Here is a 27082-nt window from a genome sequence, read left to right on the forward strand (position 1 = left end):
CGTGAATGGGGGAGGGAGGGCGCGAGACGCGAGTCGTCGAGGGCTCGAGGCATGCGCAGAAGATCAGCGTCGGAGGAGAAAAGTTTCGCACAGTTCCAGCTGCAGTATAGCAGCAGCAGCACAGTCTGCAGGGATCAGTCTCAGCGCTGCAGTTTCCAACGCAAAACCAGGATTACTGCACACACAGGCTGAAGAAAGAATCTAGAAACATGCTGTTACAGCTCACAGCCCTTCTAAGTAAGTTTCATTTTAGTTTGCTTGTGGCAAAGTCTCTCACTATAAATGTTTGCCCTGTTTTCACTGCCACAAGGCATGGTTTCTCAAACTTTAAGCAGTTATCTTTTTGTAATTGATTTACTTTAAGTAGCCTAGATATCTTAAACTTTCTACAGAAAATCAATATTATTGAAATAACTTTTTGTTTTAGAAAGTATATGTATTTTACACCTTTGCATGTTCACTTGTGATTTATATATTTTTTGTTCTTATTACACTTCAATTAACTTCTTCTTTTTTTTTTTACTTTTAAAATAATATACTTTTATATAATTTAATTTAAATGTAATTTCAATGAACTGCCATACAGCCAGTTGCATATAGCATTTATACTAAGACTCTAAAAAAAATGCTGGGTTGCTTCAACCCATGTTTGGGTCAAATGTGGACATTTTTTGATTCAATTTTAAACCCAATGGTTGGGATTGTCCATATTTGACCCAAACATAGGTGGAAACAACCCAGCATTTTTAGATTGTGTGTGTGTATTTGTAACTGTGAGTGTGTGTTGGTTCCAAAAGGGGAGTTTAGCAGAAGAACCTTTCAGTGAATAGTTCTTAAAAGAACCTTTTTTTTCTTAGTGTGAACATTTTTTTAATAGTCTGGAGAACCATTTCAAATTAAAACGACCTTTTGTTGCAATGGCAAGAACCCATGGGTGTTAAAGGTTATCCATGGAACCATAAATGCCTAACCCTTTGTTTTAAAAGAGTGTAAGTTAAAATGGCCAATTTAGCAGCCTGGCTGAAATGTTGGTCTATCACCACTCACACTTTTGAGCTTTTCTAAAACTTAAAGGACCTTGAAAATACAAGCAAACAAAGTCTACATGGTATCACGTTTCATTAGTACAAATGCATATACAATTTTTCTTCCACACAGTTTTAGGGGCATGGGCTCTTGCAGATGTGCCTGAGCTGGGAGATGTTTGCACAGAGGGGAGCTGTTATCCTGCCACAGGAGATCTTCTCATTGGAAGAGCTGACCAACTCTCGGCAACCTCAACATGCGGACTCCAGAAACCTGAGCCCTTTTGTATCGTCAGTCATTTGCAGGTAACCTATGTGCTGCATCTCAAAAACCCTTTTGAGTAAATGCAGATGTTTTGTCATTAAAAGTCTCAGAACCATCGACTCATTGACTTGTGGTGGAAATGAGGACTTAATTTTTCAGGTTGCAAAGATAGGCATTCATTTTATGTAAACGTCATGATGTCAATTGATATATGTTCACCCGAAATGAAAACTACACCCTGTGGGCTTTACATTTGGCCTGGTAATTATATTGTAACACCACATTTGAGGATTTATGTTTTATTTCCAATTGTGGGATTTCTCCCAACACCCCTCAGGGCTTTTATCTGGAACATCTTCAGAAAGAGCTTTATTGCGGTCCTGTTATTTCATGTGGGTGTTTTTGGAACATGAAGTTATGTTTGTCTGTGGAGATTTGTTTCAGGACCTGTGACCTTCGAATGTCTAGACTACTTCCTTCTAGACAAAATGCCTTACATTTTTTTTTTACATAGGTCCATTGAAAATGTTATGAGGGTCTTCTGAATCTTCAAAACTGCAACCTGCAGGTTTATAGAGGTTTATTGATGCTATGGCTGAGTTATAATCACTCATGACAAACCATAACAGAGATAATTGCTTCTAAGCCATGTCTGGAGACCAAGAATTTGCTTTACACCATCGTATCAGTTCTTTTGATCAGAAGTCTCCAGTTTACCTTCATCTCTTTTCACGTTTAATCATTTAAAGCTAGGTGGTGTCATCAAAGCTTTGCAGTGCAACCTTTTGAGTTGGAGCTCATGGCATACAGACAGTTATTAAAATGGTGGTGGGGATGTCATCCTCCCTTGTGAGGTCAAATGCCGGTTATGAGGTGGAGGTAGACAGGAACTCGTTTTAATGCACTAGTCACATTACAACAACATTTTTGTCCCAACTTTAAAGCTAATTCTCCTCAAGAGAACTAAATTGCTAAATTGATAGGTTTTTAATGAGGAGAAAATGTCCCAAAGCAACTCTGAACATCTGGAGAGCACATGAAACCAATGCTCTCTGTAGTTATTTAGACTTTGAAAAAGCTGCATAATGTAAATCAAGACCAAGTGCTTCAGGATCTCAAAGACCTTTACAGTCATTCGTTTCATTTGGAGAAGTTTTGGCGTCACAAGAATGCAATTGACCTTATCTGGTTTTCCCACCCCCTCCATCACAGGAAGAGAAGAAGTGCTTTGTGTGCGATTCCACGGAAACCTACGATGAGAGGATGCACCACCTAACCAGCCATAGAATTGAGAATGTTGTGACTACGTTTGCTCCGAACCGCCTGAAGACTTGGTGGCAGTCGGAAAATGGTGAGTTGAGCCCTGACTCCAAACAAGACAATGGCTCATCTTCCTGTTTAGTACCAAGTGTTTGTTCAGTCAAGGTATGAAAGACTGCTCTATCCGTATAGTTCTCATGGGAACATAGGAAGGCTGTGAAACACTTATTATAGGGAACTCTCTCTTATTAGTGTGTCTGTTAGTTCCCCTATAATCAGACCAATGGAGGGACGAAACTTCAAAGCAGTTGTATAATTGCTGACCAGTTAACATGATGACCTGTCTTTAAAGTGTGGAATGACAACTCTTTTTTCTTTTCCCTTGGGAAAGAGTTTTCTACCTGCGGATAGTGTTGATTTTTTATACTGGTTTAAAACAGCATAAGATAAATGACACAATCATTTAAAAACATGTATTCTTATTATCTAGTAATATATCATTTTATATTAAACACAGTAAAATTATAATTTGATTATTATTTCTTAGAAAAAATATACTTGAGCAAAACTAATTCACTGCTTATTAATATTTGGGGGGAAATGTCAGCTAAATCAGTCATCTGACTTAACCAATATGTAGGGGAAAAAAGGAAATATCATAGAGAGGACAGACTCAGTAATTCAAAAAGTCTCTTAAAATATCAAATAATTTAACCTTTGGTTCAGCTCAGTAAAATGTCATGTGGTGTGACTCTGAAAACCTGACAAAAGACATTTATAATGAATAATTTATTGTATTTGTAAAAAAAAAAAAATTATTTATTTTTTGCAAATATTTAAAGCTACACTATGTAACTTTTCCGTCCACTAGAGGTCGCCTGTTCAAAACAAAGGCGTAGTTTGATGACGCCACGTTTGAGCGCAGAATCTTGGGACATGTGGTCTTCACCTCATAGCCGGTGGAAAACAGTCAGGATAGGACTCGGGCAGAAATCATGTTCATGGATGCGATTATTAACATTACTGTAGTGAAGCAGAGCAGGACCGAGTGTTGTGGAGCTGAGCAAGGCTGCAGGAGCGATTGAAGAGCGGGACTGTTATTATGGCATAATCGCCGGCGGGACTTTTATTATGACACGGTTGCCGGCGCCACTTCCTCTTTTCCAATCATGAGTATGAGGTAACGCAACTCTGTTTATCGTATTAGATATATCTGAGTGTGTTGAAAAGGAAGTTATGACGTTCGCTCAGCGGCTGCTATGACACTTGTTCACACTGCAGTGAGAGTAAAGTGTTTCACTGAATAAAACCGGAAACCGAGGGTGACGCAGATATGACGCAATCGACAGGCGACTCCCTCACACGCATAGCTCACACGTCCCGGTTCCTCGGTTAAAATAGCAATTTCTCACGATTTACAAATAGTTGGAAACATTTGGGATATTCTAAGTACTCAACTGAACAAAATATAAAACACTGGCCTAGTGGTTTCTGGATATTTTACTGCAAAAATCCTACATAGTTCACCTTTAAATTAGGGCTGCACAATATATCAAAATTATCGAAATATCGCAAATGTACATATCGCGATATGTATATATCGCACGGCACGCAATATCTGAATGATTTTAATAGGCTGCTTCAACATTGCGAAAAGTGTACGTTTTAGGTCGACGCATATAGCAGAGAATAGACTGGACACACGACTGTTACTTATGTGACTTGCTTGACGTTAAAGAGTTACACAATAACTTGCAAAAAACAACTCCTTGCAGTCTCGCGCTGTCTGACACACACCGAAACGTGCGCACAAGCCGCCTCTCTGAAAGTGTGTGATCCCTTCAGTTCTGTTTCGTGCCTTGTTACACACTCAAACTGTCAAATATACACACCGTTATGTCAAAATTGCTGCTTTGTAGCTTTATTATGTATCAGTGTATATTTAATTAATGTGAAGACTACTGTTTTTAGTTCTTATTTCTAATAACAAAGATAAATTAAAATAACAAAAATAATCGTTTAGGTGTCTTTGTTTACCTGGATGTTCTTGATGTTAAGTTTTAGAGTTTTTGGTATTTAAATATTGGCATTACATTTTTTGTTTGTTTACATTGATGTTAAAATTATATTGTCAGATTTGTGACATCAATTTTTGCTAAAACACTGCTGGTCACTTTCAGAAGTTGTAGCGATGCTTTCTTTTCCCAGAAAGAATGTTAAACACATAAATGGTATCATTCTCAGTTTTTAAAAGTTTAAAAAAAATATAAATTTAAATAGATTTTATACACTTAAAGCAATATCGTATCGCATATCGAATATCGCATTATTTAACAAGGTATTGCATATCGCATTTTTCTTCAATATCACGCAGCCCTAATTTAAATGTATATTAACTTTTTCAAATGATTATTAAGACGCATTCAAACACTGATTAATATAATATTCATGGTGTAAGGAAAATATGTTTTTACTTGATGGTTACACCACATGACATTTTTAGTTATTTATTTTAAACTTTAAAATGGTATAAATGTTTTCAAAGTCATATGAAATCAACATGAATACATTGTGTACATCTTTTACACTAGAGTTCTAAAGATTTTTACTTTTCTCTATTGCAGACAGTCTTATTTTTACCCTTAAACTTGCGTGATTCTTGAAACAAATGCCATTGGCTCTCATGTTTTACAATATTGCCAAGTTTGAAAATGCTGGAACACAAATGCAGATTTGAGGTAAAAGGCAAGTTTTTCAGTGAATAATGTCTTAAATTAAAATCTATTCCTAATACAAATCTATCATATAGGTTCAGAAGATTAAGGGTACGTACACAACGGCGATCGGAAAAGTCTTTCCTTTGCGTTGTTTTTGTGTATAGACGACAACATTATCAAAATGATCCCCGACCATTCACATGGATCCACGAAAATGATTACAAATGCTGTATTATTCATGCCAGTAGTTGGCGATACTTTGTAAAGAAGTGACCAAAAACGCATACAAATTTGTTTGTTTTTAGTACAGTGACCCAAAGACATGCATATTTAACATGGGAACGCTCCCATTATTCTACGACTAATGAAGCCATTTGGATGAGTTGCGAAACATCTTTAGCCAAAAGGAGAAGGTTCAGCTGTTTCAAACTGTTAGAATGTACAGTTTCTACAAGCCATATGTTCCTCAATTACATGAACTGACAGAGGAAATGGAAATCCAGAGATTTACTGGTTATCGTAGTGGAGGAGTGTGAAATGTAGCGGAACAGGAAACAAGGGACCATGAATGCAACCAGAGAAGCCTGTGAATGTATGGTTTAGGAGTGAGTATGTGGTAGGAGGACAGAGAAGTACTTACCCATGAGAGAGACAGCTGCCAACTGGACCAAAGGCCTGGGAATACAGGGGGGAACTCCTACTTAATTAAAGATACGACTCTGTTTATTCTTATTTTTGATGTTTATAGACCCTCAAAGCCCTTACCCAATAAAAAGGCAGTGTAACTATAGAGCAGCAGAGTACTATTAGAGCAATTGTGCATTGCTGCTTAATGTACAAGCTGCAGATGTTCCTGGTAAAATTGTGTAATTTGTACTGAAACTATGTTGCTCAAGCCTTCCTTTACAGTTTCATTACTATAATAAAGGAGAAAATTGTTAACGTTTTACAAATAGCTCCCATTAGTTAACATCAGTTAACTTGATTTAAACTAAAATTAGCATTTGTTTTGTCACAGTATTTATTAATCTTTGTGAAATGTTCATGTTAGCTCAGGTCTATTAAATAAAATATTATTAAATAACATTTAAAGATACAACTTTGGATTTGAATATATTAATAAGGCTGAACTGACATTAACTAAGATTAATAAAGGTATTTTTTATTGTAAGTTCATGTCAACTATTGCACTTAACTAATGTTAATAAATGGAACCTTATTGTAAAGTGTTATCGAAAAATCATACACAAGATCTTATTAATATCTCAAATGTTTCTTTGAGTCAGCAATTTGACTAAATGGAGAACAAAAATAGACTTTTGCTTAAAAAAATAGTATTTACTAAAAAATACATTTAGAAACTTTATTGAAAAAAAAACACTCACTTGTATTCAATGTAGGTCAATGACAAATAAACAGAAACAATCTTTAAAAAAATAAGAAAATTATTTCAATTTTGTCACCCACATTACTGTATGGCATATATTTTGAAAATACGGTATATTTCAAATATATTCAGTTTCAAGCATTTAAGCATAAACCGTTATATTAAAGACTTTAAAGACCATGAGAAGCATAAATTCAGTCTGTATGCCCAGACTTTTTTATTGGCAATGTACACTTAACAAATAAAGGTTCCAAAATTCCACAGAAGAACCATTTTTGGTTCCATAAAGAACCTTCAGTGAACAGTTCTTAAAAGAACCATTTTTTCTTAGTGTGAAGAACATGTGAAAAATCTTCATGAAACCATAGATGCCAATAAAGAAGTGTATCTGGCAGTTAACAAATGGAAGTGCATTAATAAATGTGGAGATGCATCCCTTTGTCTGGACCATCTTTCCTGATGTCTTTTTCTCTCTTTCAGGCCTGGAGAACGTCACAATCCAGTTGAACCTTGAGGCAGAGTTCCACTTCACCCACCTCATCATGACCTTTAAAGTAAGTGCTTAGGGGACACAGTCAGTTGGTGACGTGTGTTTAGGGGGAAGGTGTCGCCACAGCCCACGGGCTGAGGTGAGATTTGAGGTCGTTAAGAGAGAATGCGGGAAGGGAAGGCGGGGGTTGATGTGGATTTTGCTGGCAGGAGGGGAAGTGTTGCTCAGTGTGTGGGAGCCGTGGGAGGTCTGGGATAAACCCAGCTGTGCAGCCGACTGAGGCCGATGGAATGCTTCAGCTAAAGATTACATTTCAGCATGATCTCACTTCAGCAATACAGTTAAAAGATATCAGGGAGCACAGATTAAACGTCTGGCGTCACGAGAACAATAGTGCTCATGTGATGTTCAGTGCAAAGATTGTTGGGAAATGGCACAGGAACAAGATATTCATCACTGTTTTTTGTTAATATATAATATAATATAATATTAATATCCAATACCATGGCATGTACATGTTTCTAACTGTACAATGTCTAGTCATTTAACTTGATAACTTAAAAACAACAAATAAACAAGAAATTATGACAAATTAGGAAACCAGTGATGATATCAGGTAGCCTGACAAGCCAGACCCACATCAAGATTTTGGACGTCTAGATTTCTAGGCTAAATATCAGGGTTATTATTGTTGAATAAAATTATTTTTAAAAAAAAGTGTTATTTGAAATAAAAGAAGTGTTAACTATAATAAAATAAAATATAAAAAAGTATACTTATTTTAGTTCGGTTAGTTTTCATTTAGTTTTACTTGGAGTACTAAAATAACTAAAACTAAATAAACTGATAATTAATAAAAATAACAAACACAACAAAATCACTAAAACTTTAACTAGAATTAAAGTGAAAACAGAAAATTCTAAATATGAACAAAAACTATAGTAGTATACAGTATCTGTGATGATAACACAACAAACAACACTGGATGATATATCGTTTTGGTCAATATTATTTCGCCGTAATTTAATAGCACTTAAATTTAATACATTTTAAATTATGCATTGTAATAAAATGCCTAAATTCAATTTTAGCTGTTAAAATAATTTATTTTAAAAGGATTAATCTTTAATGTCATCCATTAATTGGTTATTGGCTATAACATGAATTTAATAATCGGCTTATTGTATAGACCAGAATTTTTATTTCAATGAATCCCTAAAAATTATAATAAATGTCACGTTTCGTCATGATTTATTGGTACGAAAACTTCAAAGGTGCACTTTGTAATTTTCATGCTAATCAAATACAAAGTAGTTAATATGGGTAACAATTTTAAGGTGATGTTGTCAGGATACTGAGAGTGAAGACCCAGATGCAGAATGAGCAGGGGGTGAAATTTATTAACAATATTTGACTTAGGACAAGACTGGTGAGACAGGAACAAAGTCCAAACAATAGGGGCAGGACACAATGGGAGAAGTGGCTGGTCAGGGTAGAGACAGCAGGGATGGGATGACCAATGATGGAGACGAGGCAGCAGCTCGAGGAACCAGGCTTGACAGTAGGTGATGTGACTTGCTGTGAAACCAGACTGGTTGCCAGGCCAGGAGAGTCCAGGGTGACCAGGGTGGAACAGGATGCAGGACGGGAAACACCACAAGACAACACACAAGACTTAAGACGAGACAACAAGAGAAACAAACATGAGCAAAAAGCAAAACTAAGAATAGGGATAAATGCCAACAAAGTAACTAGAATCCAAAAAGAAAACAGAAGAAAGATCTCTCAAAAGAGAGAAAAGGCAAAATAAATAAAAACTAAAAATAAATAACTGGAACTAGAAACTAAATCTGTAACGTTGCAGGAAACTAGAGAGAGAAAATAAGGATAGGGAAAAAGTAACCAAAAACTATACTAGACGAGATAAACTACTATCACCAGGACAAGGTTAGCTAGACACGAGGCATACAACAAAAGCACACAACGAACCAGCAAGGACAAGAGGGAAATGAGCTCAATATAAAAGGGAAGAGCACATGAGGATCAGGTGAACACAATTAATCAAACAAGGACTAGACGAGGACTAAACAAGGGGGCGTGGTAAAGGGAAACAAGGAGGTGGGACGAGAGGAGCACATGGCCAACACAAACAAAGACAGAACCATGTGGTCAGACACAAGACAAACAAAGAAACATTGAACAGACACAAGACAGACAAGACTGACAGGGCAGGACCCTGACAGATGTAGTTACTCGTTACATGCACTTACTATAGTAATAACAATCAACTAACCGTAACCATAACCCTATAGTAAGTACATGTAGTTAATTAATATTACTAATATTATTATTATCATCAATATTGGAAGTATTGATCCCAAGCTTGCAATGTCCTATTGTGCTCTCTCTATATAGACGTTTCGACCGGCTGCCATGGTGATCGAGCGTTCTTCAGACTTTGGCAAGACTTGGCAAGTGTACCGTTACTTTGCTTATGACTGCGAGACCTCCTTCCCCTTCGTCTCTCATGGACCCATGACCAAAGTGGACGATGTTATCTGCGATTCTCGCTACTCTGACATTGAACCCTCAACTGAGGGCGAGGTGAGCGTCTGGGAATTTACTGCACTTCTGGTGGATGCTTCCTTCAATACTGGATTTTTCATTGACTCTTGTTCCTTTTGGTTCTGAAGGTCATCTTTAGGGTTTTGGATCCAGTCTTCAGGATTGATGATCCCTACAGCCCCAGAATCCAAAGTAAGTGACATTTTCTTTGAAATTGGCCTAACAGAGCAACCAAATGGTTGTATTACTAACTTCTTGCTCTCTATAATTTCCCTTTCCCTTCTATAGACATGTTGAAGATCACTAATTTGAGGGTGAAGTTCACTAGGCTGCACACTCTCGGGGACAACCTTCTGGACTCGCGTATAGAGATCAAGGAGAAGTACTACTACTCAATCTACGACATGGTGGTCAGAGGAAACTGCTTTTGCTATGGACACGCATCTGAATGTGCCCCCGTTGATGGAGCTGGAGAGGCTATGGAGGGCATGGTGAGTTTTATCAAGCCATGCAAAAGCCATTTGTTGTTGTAATTTAAAATGCTCCTATTATGCTATTTTAAAGGCTCCTAGTTTTGTTTTAGAGGTCTCTTACAACAGGTTTACATGCATCCAAGGTCAAAAACACTTTAATTTTCTCATAATATACATTATATACAGCATCAGCTCTTTTCTCACAGTGTCTGAAACGCTTCGATAAAGGATTCAGTCTCTTTAAACCCCTCTTGTGATTGGTCTACTCTGCTCTGATTGGTCAGATGGAACAGTCTGTTGTGATTGGTCTACTCTGCTCTGATTGGTCAGATGGCCCAGTCTGTTGTGATGGTCTACTCTGCTCTGATTGGTCAGATGGATCAGTCTGTTGTGATTGGTCTACTCTGCTCTGATTGGTCAGAAGGCCCAGTCTGTTGTGATGGTCTACTCTGCTCTGATTGGTCAGATGGCCCAGTCTGTTGTGATGGTCTACTCTGCTCTGATTGGTCAGATGGCCCAGTCTGTTGTGATTTGTCCACTCTGCTCTGATTGGTCAGATGGCCCAGTCTGTTGTGATTGGTCTGCTCTGCTCTGATTGGTCAGATGGATCAGTCTGTTGTGATTTGTCTACTCTGCTCTGACTGGTCAGAAGGTCCAGTCTGTTGTGATTGGTCTACTCTGCTCTGATTGGTTCGATGGATCAATCTGTTGTGATTGATCTACTCTGCTCTGATTGGTCAGATGGATCAGTCTGTTGTGATTGGTCTACTCTGCTCTGATTGGTCAGAAGGCCCAGTCTGTTGTGATTGGTCTACTCTGCTCTGATTGGTTCGATGGATCAGTCTGTTGTGATTGGTCTACTCTGCTCTGATTGGTCAGATGGCCCAATCTGTTGTGATTTGTCTACTCTGCTCTGATTGGTCAGATGGATCAGTCTGTTGTGATTGGTCTACTCTGCTCTGATTGGTTCGATGGATCAGTCTGTTGTGATTGGTCTACTCTGCTCTGATTGGTCAGATGGATGTCTGTTGTGATTTGTCTACTCTGCTCTGATTGGTCAGATGGCCCAGTCTGTTGTGATTTGTCTACTCTGCTCTGATTGGTCAGATGGCCCAGTCTGTTGTGATTTGTCTACTCTGCTCTGACTGGTCAGATGGCCAAATGTCCCCCTCCAATCACAACAAATTAACTTAGCAATTGCAAATTGCAAGAAATTATGAAAATGTAATGCTGTATTTTACCAGAATGAATAGACGATAAACACCGTAAATTTAATAGGAAGTAGTTTTTGAAGAAAGCAAGGGAGTTTCATCAAAAACATCTGTGTCTGCTTCATTGACTATGCTAGCTAAAGCATTTGATTGTGTGGATCACAACAAATTATGGCAAGTAGTTAAAGAAATGAGATTACCAGACCACCTAATCTGTCTCCTGAGAAACCTACATGTGTGTCAAGAAGCAACAGTTTGCACCGGACATGGAACAACTAATTGGTTTAAAATTGGGAAAGGAGTAGGACAAGGCTGTATATCGTCCCCCTACTTATTTAACTTGTACGCAGAGTACATCATGCGAAATGCAGGGCTGGATGAATCACAAGCCAGAATTAAAATGGCTGGGAGAAATATCAACAACCTCAGACATGCAGACAATACCACTCTAATGGCAGAAAGCGAAGAGGACCTAAAGAGCTTCTTGATGAGGGTGAAAGAGAAGAGTGTAAAAGTTGGCTCAACCCTGACTGTTCATTGGAAGGACAGATACTGAAGCTAAAGCTCAAATACTTCTGCCAACTAATGAGAAGAGAGGACTCATTAGAAAAGACCCTGATGCTGGGATTGATTGAAGGCAAAAGGAGAAGGGGGAAGGCAGAGGATGAGATGGTTAGATAGTGGCATCGATGCAATGAACATGAAATTGGGCAGACTCAAGGAGATAGTGGAAGACAGGGAGGCCTGGCATGGGATCGCAAAGAGTCGGGCAAGACTGGGCGACTGAAAAACAAACAAACAAACAGACACATTTTTGATTTATGCCTCATTTAAAGCAGCAGACCTTTTTGTGGCTTTCTTAACCTCTGGTTTGAAGAAAACATCTCGCACACATTTGTCACGGAAAGAAATCGTTTGAACTTCCATCACAGTCTGCTGCTAATTCAGTCTGGATCTGTTTCACATTAGTATGAAAGTATGTGGACCGCCTCATGGTTTCAATACTGAATAGTTTACAGTGCAAATAATCATGTGGCAGAGAAAATGCACGCAGAAGGTCTTGTTCGAGTGTCTTGTTTACATACCTTTTTTGGTTCTGTTTAATTTATGTTTGAAGTTGTAGTATGTTTCTGCGGGTTTATATCAATGATTTTTAGTGCCAAAAATGAAATACACCAAAAGAACGAGTTTCCTGTTTAGTCTGCCGTCGTCTCTGTTTATAATCCGTCTGAACTGAGATGCGTCTGTGTCTGTTGCAGAACTTACAAAACATATGTAATAAACTGAAAATACATACAGATCTCACTACATTTTTATAGGCACCGTAGTAACCCTAGATTTTCTTCAGGTACAAAGAAGTTCTCTGAAAGCTCACATAGACTGTGTCTAGATCTGCCAGAGCTGGAGTTTGTTTAATGTAGACCAGATGCATCCAATATAAACATTTCCTGTTGCCATCTGGTTTAGGGCCGTATTTGTATGTTTTGAGCAACTGCATCTTTTATCTAAGTTTCTGTTGTATTAAGTAGCTTTTTACAAAACATTTCAGCGTCTGAGTAAGAAGTTGGCTCTCCAAATTTTTACAATTATTTTGAGTCTTTTATTATTGGTTATCATTATTATGTCTGCTTTTGCCGTAGGTCCATGGCCATTGTATGTGTAATCATAACACCAAGGGTCTGAACTGTGAGCGCTGTCAGGACTTTTACCATGACCTGCCTTGGAGGCCCGCCGAGGGACGCAACACCAACGCCTGTAAAAGTATGAAGTTATCCTACATTAAATCATGGGTCAATGAAATCACGCTAATTTTTTGTCAGTATCTATTAATTCATCTAAAATAACTTTATATGGCACAAGGTTAGTTCAGGTTACAAAATGTAATGTGGTGCAAACCCAAAAACTTGATATTTATGAAAAAATAATATTTAAAACCTTTTAAAAATAAAAATGAAATGATTGTATGTTCTTAGTGTAATGAAAACATGCCATTACTTTTTTCTTGATGTTTACATTACATGGCTTATTTAGCGTCATTAAATTTGAACTTTTCTTAAAAAAAAAATTTAAACTCCATGAAACCACTAGATTTTTAAAAGTCTTTTCTTTATCTTGGACGCTTTTATATTTCAACATAAGTGTTATGTGTTCATTTCGTTCTATGTTACTGCGTTATAGTTGCTAAACATTGTTATTATAATTCTTTGTTATATCATTGTTTTTACATGACAGTTTCTAAACAACGTCGATGTTAGTTTTGTAGTACCATTGTTACTGCATTATAATTTCTTATGACATTGGCTCAATATCAATCAATATTTTAACTTTGATATGTTACTAAAATGTTTTGTGAGATTATTGTAACTATGTGTAATCACATAGTCGAAAATTACTGCAAAATAGCTTTTAAACAACACTGTAGTTATTTGTTGTACAAATTTTACTGCATTAGTTTTTAAACAACCTTGTTGTAGTTATTTGTTGTACAAATTTTACCGCATTATATTTTTAAACAACGCTGTTGTAGTTATTTGTTGTACAAATTTTACTGCATTATAGTTTTAAACAACGTTGTTGTAGTTCTTTGTTGAACAAATTTTACTGCATTATAGTTTTAAACAACGTTGTTGTAGTTATTTGTTGTACAAATTTGACTGCATTATAGTTTTAAACAACGTTGTTGTAGTTATTTGTTGTACAAATTTGACTGCATTATAGTTTTAAACAACGTTGTTGTAGTTATTTGTTGTTAACATTTTACCGCATTATAGTTTTAAACGTTGTTGTAGTTATTTGTTGTACAAATTTTACTGCATTATAGTTTTAAACAACGTTGTTGTAGTTATTTGTTGTACAAATTTTACTGCATTATAGTTTTAAACAACGTTGTTGTAGTTAATTGTTGTACAAACTTTACTGCATTATAGTTTTAAACAAAGTTGTAGTTCTTTGTTGTTGAAATTTTACAGCATTATAGCTTTTAAACAACGTTGTTGTAGTTATTTGTTGTACAAATGTTACTGCATTATAGTTTTAAACATTGTTGTAGTTATTTGTTGTAAAATTTTTACTGCATTATAGTTTTAAACATTGTTGTAGTTATTTGTTGTAAAATTTTACAGCATTATACCTTTTAAACAATGTTGTTGTAGTTATTTGTTGTACAAATTTTACTGCATTATAGTTTTAAACATTGTTGTAGTTATTTGTTGTAAAATTTTTACTGCATTATAGTTTTAAACAATGTTGTAGTTCTTTGTTGTTCAAATTTTACTGCATTATAGTTTTAAACATTGTTGTAGTTATTTGTTGTAAAATTTTACAGCATTATAGCTTTTAAACAACGTTGTTGTAGTTATTTGTTGTACAAATGTTACTGCATTATAGTTTTAAACATTGTTGTAGTTATTTGTTGTAAAATTTTTACTGCATTATAGTTTTAAACAAAGTTGTAGTTCTTTGTTGTTAAAATTTTACAGCATTATACCTTTTAAACAATGTTGTTGTAGTTATTTGTTGTACAAATTTTACTGCATTATAGTTTTAAACATTGTTGTAGTTATTTGTTGTAAAATTTTTACTGCATTATAGTTTTAAACAATGTTGTAGTTCTTTGTTGTTCAAATTTTACTGCATTATAGTTTTAAACAAAGTTGTTGTAAAAATTTTACTGCATTATAGTTTTAAACAAAGTTTTAGTTCTTTGTTGTTCAAATTTTACTGCATTATAGTTTTAAACAACGTTGTTGTAGTTATTTGTTGTGCAAATTTTTACTGCATTATAGCTTTTAAACAACATTGTTCTAGTTTGTTGTACAATTGTTACTGCATTGTCTACCACTATCTGCATTATCTCATTAAAATTTCCTTGGTTCTTTTACAGAGTGTAACTGCAATCAACACTCTGATTCCTGTCATTTTGACATGGCCGTGTTTCAGGCCTCGGGTAACGTGAGCGGTGGTGTGTGCGACGGCTGCGAGCACAACACCATGGGTCACAAGTGTGAGCAGTGCAAGCCGTTCTTCTACCAACATCCGGAGAAAGACATCCGCGACCCCAACATCTGCGAGTGTACGTGTCCCCTCTCATTTCCTCTCCTGTCATTTCCTCTGAGTTCCCCCCCCCCAGACGCTGCTTCTCCTCTACCTGTCTGGTCTAGTTTGTGATGTGAGTCTGGTCCAGCTGTTCCTTTGTTCATCTCTGCTTATGCAGATTTGGGGAGCAGAAACACCTGGGCTTTGAAGTAGTTCGACACCACAGGGCTAAGCTCCGCCCTTTATCAAAAGCACACATGCGTCTAAGGTTTCACATTCCTCTTTTGTTGTGGTGACTGAGGTTTTTAGTTTGAACCCATTGACCACAAAGCAGAAATGCGGTCTGTGAATTTTACATTAAACTTTGATATCAGTTTGTAATAAGATTCACTTAATATTAATCCAATAATTAACATAAAATAACAACAAAAATATTTGGACAACATGTATTAATGTTCATTTCTATCTTAATTTTTAACATGTCAAGTTGTATAAATTAGCATTATTGAATGTATTATCACCAAACATGAATTACCAAAAAAACACCATCAGTCAAAGCTGCATTTATTTGATCAAAAATATAGTAAAAACTGTAATATTGTGAAAGATTATTCCAATTTAACATATTGTAAAATGTAATTTATTCCTGTGATGCTACAGTCTTCAGTGTCACATGATCATTTAGGAATAATTGTAATATATAATATATAAATTGTTATTGGTGCTCAATTATTATTAAAAACTGTTTTTGCTGCTTAATATTGTTTTGTGGAAACCGTAATACATTTTTTCAGGATTCTTTGATGAATTGAAAGTAAAAACAACAGCATTTATTTGAAATTATAAATGTCTTTACTGCCTTAAAATGGTTTATTGTTCGTTACTGCATTAACTAAACTAAATTTTATTGTAAAGTGTTACCAATTGTTTGTTGTGCTAGTATAAATGCTAAACTATGAACTTTGTACTAGACTGTTTTAGCAAAATTACTTGTGAAAAACTGTATTATTATATATAATGAGATAGAGAGCATTTCATTTTTCGTGTGCTGCATTGATATGCCATAAGAACTAGCATGGCTTTTGTTTGTTAAGTTTTCCCATCTGTCCACAGTTCCTCCCATTGTCTTTAAGTATGCTGTCCGGATTTGTCTTTTCCAGCCTGTAACTGTGATCCGGTCGGCTCTCTCAACGGTGGAGTATGTGATCCGCTGACAGACGTGTCTCTCGGGCTGATTGCGGGTCAGTGCCGCTGTAAGCCTAATGTGGAGGGTGAACGCTGTGACCAGTGCAAACAGGGCCATTATGGACTCAGCGACGACCCTCTGGGATGCCAGCGTAAGTCGATGCCTCACACAATAAAGCGACTAATCAGTCTAAATCCAAATCATTTGTCAATGTGAAAATTATTTTGAAAGGTCTTCAAAAGTCTAAAGGAAGCTGTTCTTGTGTTGTTGTTACCCAGCATGCACGTGCAATGCTTTGGGGACAGTTCCAGGTGGAAGCCCATGCGATACAGACTCAGGAAACTGCTACTGTAAACGTCTGGTCACCGGAAGGAATTGTGACCAGTGTCTGGTGGGTGTTCGGATTTCTTTATGAGTCAATTAATATGTATTTGCACAATAAAACTGTAAATTGTAATATTTGACTTTTATGGTAAGTAATTTGACCCTTATATTAAAACATTAATCATCAAGAAGCAGTAACTTGCAGTGAATTTAGAACATATAAGAGGTGTTGTTAGGCTCGACGTGGAGCGCCTTCACAGGGCTTTTATTGCTTTTATAAAACGTTTAGTCCATACAAATATTTATTTTAATATATAGAAGCAGTGGCGCAGTAATACTGTATGTTTGTAGAGTAATTTACAATGGCTTTGAATGCAGCTAAACCAATCAGAATCAAGGACTGGAACAATCTGTTTTATAATATAAATTATACAACAGTGTTTGCTAGTGCTTGAATTTGATTGGCTAATCAGTGTTCCAATAGCCCTGATATTTTCTATAATAGCACTTTTTCTCGTGTAATATTGCTTACATTTTTATTAAATTATTAAATTTGCATTATATATATATATATATATATATTACAGCTTTCTAGCATTCTGTTGTGCAAAAATGTGATCTATTGCCTTCAGAACTGCTGTTTACATTTTACTACTTGTGAGGTCTGTCATAAACACTGGTGTTCAAATGTCTTAACAAGCCTCTCTCTCTCTCTCTCTCTCTCTCTCTCTCTCTCTCTCTCTCTCTCTCTCTCTCTCTCTCTCTCTCTCTCTCTCTCTCTCTCTCTCTCTCTCTCTCTCTCTCTCTCTCTCTCTCTCTCTCTCTCTCTCTCTCTCTCTCTCTCTCTCTCTCTCTCTCTCTCTCTCTCTCTCTCTCTCTCATATAGCCTCAGCACTGGGGTCTCAGTAACGACATGGATGGCTGCAGACCATGTGACTGTGATCATGGTGGCGCAATCAACAACCAGTGAGTAAAACTACTCCTTTCCGTTTTAAATCATCTCTCATTCAAATGTAATTTATTTCAGTATTATCACAGTTTATAATGTTAGTGATTTGACTAACCCTGATTTACCAATGTGAACCCAATGTTACATTAGTATTAATTATAGTATTTAGTATAGTTCTAGTATTGTATTTATTAGTATAGTATTTTAAATAGCTTTTATTTTCATTTTATTTAGTGACAGTGTTTTGTGATGTTACAATTTCAATAGGTTTTGTTATTTTTTATTTCTTCATTAAATGCCTTCATAGTGCCTAAACTGATTTATTTCAGTTACTTGTTTTGTGATTTTACAATTTCAATAGTTTTTTTTTATTTTTAAATTTCTTCATTAAATGCCTTCATAGTGCCTAATCTGAATTATTTCAGTTACTTGTTAAGGCAACATTTTTAACATTGTTTTAAATCTTTTATCGAATATTTAAATTTAATTTTATTTCAGCTTTATTCAGCGAAAACCATTCTATTTTTGTCAACAGTAACAACACTGCCCTATATGTATTAAACTTTTGCATAACTCATAATCATGGACATTGAATGATACCTTAACCTCGATGTTGCTTGCTGATAAATATTTGTTTTTATAAACGTGTTTTTGGGAATATTTTTTATTGATCATGCTGTAACAAAACAGCCCAGACATAATTTATTATATTTTATCAGAATTTATTTGTATTTTATTTAGAACGGGAAAGAAGTGTTGCGATTTGGTGTGTGGGCTAACCAGGATATTTTATTTTATCTATTTTATTTTATTTCTTTTCTTTTTTATTATCAATATCTTGGTTACACACAGTCATATTCAGTTGAATGTGAAATAGATTTATTTATTTTACAAGTAATTATGGGACTTTTCATAGTTTTTTGGATGTGAAAGGATGTAATAGGTCTTAAATTGCATTCATAATGGTCTTTAAAAGGCCTTAAAAAGTCTTAAATTTACCTTGAAAACTGAAGAAAACACTCGCATCTTCTTCAGAACTGGTAAAAACTTCTGCAGTGTAATTTTAATAAGTTGTATCAGCCTGTTGAGAAACTACTGGCAGGAGGCCTGAAATAGCAATGACAAAGAGTGTTTCTTAGTCCAAGATTAAGCCCTGAGCTGGCAATATCGTCCAATAAGAAAACCCTTCCTAAAGAGTTACAAAGGCAGGCTTTAACCAAAGTCCAACAATCAGTCGGGTGCCGTTTCTCACAGGTTTTGTATTCTGACTATGTGTGTGTGTGTGTGTCAGCCTTGAATATTTCCTTTTCTCCAGACCTTGCTGACGAACCATCTAAACCTTTTTCCGTTTCTTTTCCCAGTTGTTCTCCTGAAACGGGCCAGTGTCAGTGTCGCGAGCACATGTTTGGCAGGCGCTGCGACCAGGTGGAATCTGGTTTTTACTTCATCGCACTGGACCACTACACTTATGAAGCAGAGGACGCCAAGTTTGGACCTGTAGGTGTCTTCATTATTCCCATTTATCGAAGTCCTCGCTTGACCCAGTGGTTGACCCAAATATCTCTCCGTTCCTCTGCAGGGTGTGACCGTTGTCCCGAGAACACAGCCTCAGGACAGATCCCCTACTTGGACTGGCATTGGTTTTGTGAATGTTCCTGAAGGTGCCTATCTTGAATTCAGCATTGACAACATTCCCTCCTCTATGGAGTATGACATCATCATCCGATATGAACCTCAGGTGACTTCCTCTACAATTGCGCTGTATTAATTACATTGCGTTATGTGTTACTCATATTGACTATTGAATTCAAACTGAAGTCAGCTTGGACATGTTTCATCAGTCCTCTCTTAAGTAGCGTAAGCAGTCATCACATCATTACATCATCTTTTTGCTCTTTCATGGTCTGTAGCTGCCAGAGCAGTGGGAAGAAGTGTTGATGACTGTCATCAGGCCTCACGTCATTACCGCCGACAGCCGCTGTGCCAACACAATGCCCGATGATGACAACCAGATGGTGTCTCTGCATCCTGGATCCAGGTATGTTGCTGCGTCCCAAAACACACACTGTCCCAGTAGGTACTACATTTGAATTTGAATCTACTTTACGAAAGTACGCTCTATATAGTAGGATTGTGGGGGGTATGAATGTAATCTGGACGTACTACATCTGCCATGTCGTTACTGTCACGTGACCTACCCGCGTCAGTTGCGTCGCTTCACTGCCATTTATAAATCCTCTCCTGAGGCCTCCTGGGATAGTAAAGTGTTATTGTGTATTTGCAGTTCAGAATCTCGCCAGAAGTAGTAGGTCATTTAGGGACTTTTCGCCTACTCTTTTTTCAAATACTATGTATTCGGACTGTCGACTGTTTTTCACAATATATATATTAGGGAAGTATTCAATTTCAGAGTCAGCTTGAGAGAAGAAAGAAAGGCCACCTGATGCACATTCGCTTTCATCCCCACAACAATAATGACAGAACAGCTGTTTGCTGCCTAACTAATGTGTTTTGTTTTTTTTTACCTTGGAAATATTTTTAGTAAGGTGTAATCCACGGCTAGATAATCCACGTCGAGTTGGCAAAGAACCGTCCGACGCGAAGTGCATTAAAATAATTTACCATAATTATACCATGGTCATTCGACGGCATTGACAACATAAAGCTTTTATTGGTGTTTGCGGTGCAATATTTGACCCGGAAGTGTAAAATTGATGGTTATTTTTGTCAGTTACGGCTCATTAGATCCAGCATTCTGGCCGCTTTGCATCAGACACAGAGATTAAGGTGTTTATAAGATTATTATTTGAATGAATGAGTTATAGCATTATTTAAATTAATTGTCGAGAGAGAGATTAGAGATACATACATATGTCTATTCAGTGTTCATTTAACAATGAAGTTGTGAGTTTAATTACTTCAAAATAACGATGTAACCACTTTTGTTGCTGAGAAATATAATAGCAATTCAGTTGCGAAGCTATTTTATGACTAAAAATCGTGGGGCAATATTGATGACAAGTTTCTGTGCTCCTGAATGTTTCTGCGTGTGCGCATTAATATTGAACGGTGATTAAACTGACTTGGAACTACCTGTGCATTACACCGTATTATTGCACACCTTCCAGCCAATCAGAATCGAGTATTCAGACAGACCATGGGATTAGTCATAATATTGTAGATGTGCTCCTGATGCAAAGGCTGCAGGGTACTTATGGTTAACTAAAACTCAATTAAAAACATTTTGTTTATTGAAATAAAGCCAAAATAAAATATAAATAATAGATGAAAAACTTGAACAAAAAATTTAAAATGTTGCCTTGACAGCTAACTAAAATAACTTGAAGCACTAAAATTACTAACTGAAAATAAATAAAAACCTAAATATTAATATTAACATAACAAAATCACAAAATAAACTTAAAGTAAAAACGAAATTAAAAATACACATTCAAAACTATAATGGTATATATAAATAATACTAAAATGAACACTGAAAGGCTGTTGCTAATGTAATGAGCAACATTATGCATTTTGACCAAATTTTAAGGCAGCATCTCATGTATTCTTTACAGGGAATGTAAACCCACAATGCATTGCCACAAATCCATAAAAATGATGATTAGAGATAGGCATATATTTATTTAATTCAAAACCTAATGATAAAAAATAGTTACATCTACTTAAAACTCAAGATTTATGTGCTATATTTTGTTATGCTTATTTGAGCGTCAAGCTGTTAGCTTAGCAACATGCTAATGTAAAACTCTCTTGAAATCAATTGTGAGCTGAGTCTTTTGCCAATCAATGCATGATTGGCAAAATTTAGGTTAAAAAAATCTATTGAAGTGTAGAGATGCAGCATATGACGCACAGCTCACACAGAAGTCACTTTTAAACCAATCAGCATTCTGTTTTTCAATACAGCAAATTCATGTGACCAACTTCTGCATGGGTAAATCTTCCACTCCCATGTGCAGATTCCTATTGAAATGACTTTCTTTTGACTGTGAAAATACGCCGAGCAATGTTAACTGTGTTTAGAAGGCAGCTCACTAGGTTTCGGAAGCCAATGTCTTTGACTGTTGAAAGTAAATTCTCTTGGTTTTACCCATCAGGTATGTGGTGCTGCCCAGGCCTGTGTGTTTTGAAGAGGGCTTGAACTACACCGTGCGCCTGAGTCTGTCTCTATACTCGGCTCTCAGCGATATGCAGTCACCATACACGCTCATCGACTCGGTAGGCTCCCTCTTTTGCCCTCGAAACAGATTGCGTTGGAATCCTCAAATGCTGAACGGTCGATCCTTGCCCTCAGATCGTCCTCATGCCACACTGCAAAAACCTGGATATTTTCTCTGGCTCTGGATCAGAGGGTGGGGACCTGGTGACCAACAGCGCCTGGGAAACCTTCCAGCGCTACCGCTGTTTGGAGAACAGCCAAGCTGTGGTGAAAACCCCCATGACTGATATCTGCAAAAATTACATCTTCAGCGTGTCGGCTCTTCTGCACCAGGGAGCTAAAGGTACATCTACACACATTCAAATGATTAGTTATTCTTGCTAAGAATTTCCTTCAGAAAATAAAATCTAGTTCTATCAAATATGGCATTTCGACTTGATCTGTCAGATCTTTCCACTCTGTTTATAGTGCACACATGTACAGATACTCGCTCTGTCATCATCGCATGGCATTGGCTCCATTCTCTAACCACATAAGCATCCCCTTTTCCCTTTATGATAGACGTGCCAGTCTTCATTCTGTCATCGTTCATTCAGTTTTCATTTTCCTCCTCTCAGCAGAGGTGCTTTCCTGCCTCATGTCAGAGCTTGTAACAGGGCCTCAGGCATAATTATACTGCCTTACATGCTTCCTGTCTGAGACTTTACATTTTCATCAACTGTCAGGGCAAGAAGAAAAGCAAAAGACATGGCTAGAGGCATAAATCAGAACAAAAGCTTTGCTGAGTATAAATGAAAATGTTCACTTCCACATGATAAAATCAAACAAAACACACTACTACTAGAAAGACATACTTAAGACAAGATGCTTTGAAACTGTTACTTGCTAAGCTTCATGTGATAGATGATGTAAAAACTACAGTCAAACTCCTTTCTAGGAAATGTAGGCTACAATTCAAGGTTACACTTTAAAGGAACACTCCACTATTTTTTGAAAATAGGCTCATTTTCCAACTCCCCTAGAGTTAAACACAGCCGATCTCCGGGTCTGGCGGTAGCACTTTTAGCATACGAAATTCTTTGGTCGTTTTTGAGCGAGATGCTAACGGTCTAATCAGATTCAATGATCTATGCTAAGCTATGCTAAAAGTGCTTAAGCCAGACCCGGAGATCGGATGAACGGATTCGAAAACGGTAAAACTCAACTCTTTAACTCTAGGGGAGTTGGAAAATGAGTGTTCCTTTAATAAATAGCTACTTTGAAGCCATTAAACCCTCTGTTGCTCTTTGCGTGGCGGTCAAAATGACCACATTTTTTTATTTTATTTCAATTAAATGAATGTACTATATATAGTTCAATAATGGTCATTTATTGGTCGAGCCAATGGATTACAAAACTGATATCTGATTAAGAGAAAATGCTTAAATATCAGAAAAAGTGATTGGTTGAGCTCTAGAATGCAGAGAAAAGATGGATAACAAATAAATTCTGTTAATTAAAACACTAATATTGAATATGTTTCTCTTTTCCACCTCTGTTTCTCTCAGCCTGCCAGTGTGACCCGCAGGGCTCTCTCAGCACTGTTTGTGACCCGAGCGGTGGACAGTGCCAGTGTCGCCCCAACGTGGTTGGCAGGAACTGCGACAAGTGCGCCCCGGCTACCTTCCTTTTTGGGCCGCAAGGCTGCAGGCGTAAGTACAACTCTTTTAACGTTTCTGGGGTTCGACAGAAGTCTTCATAGTTGGGTAAACTACTACAGTGGTGAATGGAAACTACAACAAATAGGCTATATTTTTCCATTCCCATTTGCTCCAGAAGTCAGAATAAATATCGAGAGAGTTATGTTTGTCAGAAAAGTGAAATATGTCAAATTTGCTGTCACTCCGTCAGCTGTTATATTCGAAACATTCACACTGCAGCGTTAATAGTTTTCTGAAATTTAATGCCAAGGTAATAAAACACAAAATGTGTTTTATTATGTTGTCTAAATTATTATAAAAAAAAAAAAATTTAAATAGCAAAAAACTTATATATATATATATATATATATATATATATATATATATATATATATATATATATATATATATATATATATATATATATATATATATATATATATATATATATATATATATATATATATATATATATATATATATATAAGCTATATTTACAGTGTTAATAACTGTGGAAATGCATCATCGCGTTCTAAAAAAGGTACATGTTGCTTTTTTTAGTCTATAATAGTGTTGTCAAAAATATCGATATTTTGATATGTATCAATACTGAAATATCTGAAATGGTTCCAAAACTCCATTTCTGCAGTATCGATACACTGATACCAATCACAGCCAATCACAGACATGTTTGATGAGCGTGAGCACAATGGCCAGTCAGAGGTGTTCACGATTCCACTTAACAGCGCTCAAAGCATCCCATTTTTAAAATTTCTGTACCGACTAGGTACCAAAGCTAGACAACACTAGTATCGTATCGAAGTTGGAAATTCCAGTATCATGACAACACTAGTCTATAGTATAGATTGCACTATAGACAATTCATAAAATGTCTTTCACAAGAGTTATTCTGGTTTCTTGTTATTTAGCATGTGATTGCAGTCCTGAGGGGTCTGTCCACTCTTTCTGCCATGAGGCCACCGGTCAGTGTGAATGTATTCCCGGAGCGTATGGGCGACAGTGTGACCGCTGTCTGCCTGGACACTGGGGTTTCCCGAACTGTCGCCCCTGCACTTGCAATGGCCACGCTGAGCAGTGTGACCCTCACACCGGACAGTGCCTGTCCTGCAGAGACCACACCACTGGCCACAACTGCGAGAGGTTAGTTACTGTTTTCTTTGTTCAACATTCAATGTTGAAATTGAAGCCTTTTACTCATCAAATCAGTTCCGCAGGTGTTTGAACGGCTACTATGGTGACCCTGTCCTGGGCTCTGGAGACCACTGCCGCCCCTGCATGTGTCCCGACGGTCCAGGCAGCGGCCGACAGTTCTCCGGCGCGTGTTATAAGAGTCTCGACTCCAACCAGGTGTTCTGCGTCTGCAACCAGGGATATAAAGGTAAACGGCAGACATCTTACTTGATTTATAACAGCATTCTGTCAAGAACGCTGTAATTGTCCTTTATCATGACACACGCTCAAACTTTTCATATACAGTAGTTAAGAAGTTTAGAATCTCTTTCATTCAGGCTGCATTTATGTGGTTGAGTACAGTAAAACAGTAACATTGTGAAATATTATTAAAATACTATAAAAATCAGCTTTGCATCACAGGACTAAATTACATTTGAAAATATATTTAAAAATCGAAAACAGTTATGTTAAATTGTAATAATATTTCATAATAATATTCCTTTTACTGTATTTCTGGTCAAATGAATGCAGACTTAAAGATTCCACCTTTTGAAAGGTAGTGTATGTGGAAGAATATGGTGATATTTTGTCTTGAAATATGTTTTTTTTAGTATCTTGCAATATGTAATTTCTTTGTATTGAAAGCTATAATTTAACACCCCCTCTCTCATGTTGCCCAAAGGTGCCAGGTGTGAAGAGTGCGCCCCTGGTTATTACGGAAACCCACATGAGGTGGGCGGAGAATGCCGCTCCTGTCAGTGCAATAACAACATTGACATGATGGACCCAGGGTCCTGTGACGCCCGCACGGGCGGCTGTCTCAAATGCCTGTACCACACGGAGGGCGAGGGCTGCAACCGTTGCAAGCTTGGTTATTACGGCAATGCACTGACCCAGAGTTGCAGAAGTAAGTTTTTGAATAAATATGTTTTAATACTGCAAAATTTCCAAAAATATGATCCAAATATTTTATTACATATTTTTGGCATTTAAAATTGTTATGCACTGATTTAGAAATGTTGGGTGATACCAATTATTATTTCCAGTACAATGCCTAATTAATAAATCTTTTTATTTAAAACATGATAATGTACAATTGAAAAGTTTAGTACTTTTGAAATCTAGTTTAACTCTTTCCTCGCCAGCATTGTTTAGTTGTTAGCCAGCGTCAGCTTTTTAAAATAATTTTCACAAAAATGTCATGGCCCCCAGAATATTTTGTTGTATGAATATCTGAACATGCATTATATCAAAAGAACAGAGCTTCTGTTGAAAGAAAAGCATGTTTTTGTCAAAGACTACGTCTGGATTGGATTCAAAACGATCAAAACACAGATGGAGTAGATTGAGTCCATCAACACCCCCAAAACTTCACAGTCCTATAGCTCGTCCTGGGTGGATATTTCATTCAGTAACATTAGGCAGTTTTGATTTATTTAATGTTTAATGATCGCATTATTTTACATGTGCGTAAGCAATGCTTCTATCAGAGATGGTCTTATTATTGGGAGATACAAGGGTCCGTGGCTTTACCTTTGGAGAAAGCTTAACGGCTAACTTGGATCACGTGTGCCTTGATAACCAATCAAATTACAGCTCTGATGTCATTGAATTTAATTTAGTATTGTGCGACAGTCAATCACTGTTTGCAGATACCATAGAAATGAATGAGAAGTGCCGTAAACTGAATCATACATATCGCACAATTGTCTGTGACTTCTCTTATAAAACAGCATTTTTTCGGCGTTAAAACTAAAAATAGAATCCAAACAAATGTTCAAGAGCAAACATGTTGAAGATTAGCCGATGGCCTGTCAATTAATTAAATGATAAGCCATTTTCCCCACTTACCCTTGGCAGGCGTTAATGTAGGCGTCTAAGGTTGCAGGCTTGCCTTTAAGTGACTTTGCTTCTATCGCTTGTTGCTGCTTCTTCTTCGCCTGTTTTGATCCAGAGATTCTCTACGCTTACAGAAGATGCATAATAGCGCTCCCTACCATATAACAGGCAATTATGTCAATGGCAGGGAAAGAGTTTAAGGCTTTTTCACCAGTATATAAAAAAATATTAAAAAGTAATTTAAAAACGTACATATTGTGCATCTAGTGTATGTATGGATGTGATTCTTGGCTCTTGATTTTC

At 36.7% G+C, this 27082-nt stretch overlaps 1 protein-coding gene across 1 annotated transcript in view; it reads left to right on the plus strand.

Annotated features, from left to right (window-relative positions):
• The first annotated feature begins 101 nt into the window (after nt 1–101).
• lamb1a (laminin, beta 1a) overlaps nt 102–27082 on the plus strand; it is a 48836-nt gene continuing 21855 nt past the window's right edge. The window contains exons 1-21 of the mRNA XM_079810246.1: nt 102–237; nt 1159–1331; nt 2503–2641; nt 7135–7208; nt 9560–9748; nt 9838–9901; nt 9998–10200; nt 13034–13154; nt 15277–15465; nt 16589–16765; nt 16893–17005; nt 17825–17904; nt 19249–19384; nt 19467–19625; nt 19798–19925; nt 22006–22126; nt 22203–22410; nt 23615–23758; nt 24676–24907; nt 24982–25145; nt 25623–25847. Coding sequence (XP_079666372.1) covers nt 210–237; nt 1159–1331; nt 2503–2641; nt 7135–7208; nt 9560–9748; nt 9838–9901; nt 9998–10200; nt 13034–13154; nt 15277–15465; nt 16589–16765; nt 16893–17005; nt 17825–17904; nt 19249–19384; nt 19467–19625; nt 19798–19925; nt 22006–22126; nt 22203–22410; nt 23615–23758; nt 24676–24907; nt 24982–25145; nt 25623–25847 — 3067 coding nt within the window. The 5' untranslated portion in view covers nt 102–209. The remainder of the gene's footprint in view (nt 238–1158; nt 1332–2502; nt 2642–7134; nt 7209–9559; nt 9749–9837; nt 9902–9997; nt 10201–13033; nt 13155–15276; nt 15466–16588; nt 16766–16892; nt 17006–17824; nt 17905–19248; nt 19385–19466; nt 19626–19797; nt 19926–22005; nt 22127–22202; nt 22411–23614; nt 23759–24675; nt 24908–24981; nt 25146–25622; nt 25848–27082) is intronic.

Source organism: Gobio gobio (genome assembly GCF_949357685.1).
Source record: "Gobio gobio genome assembly, chromosome: 25".
NCBI lineage: Eukaryota > Metazoa > Chordata > Actinopteri > Cypriniformes > Gobionidae > Gobio > Gobio gobio.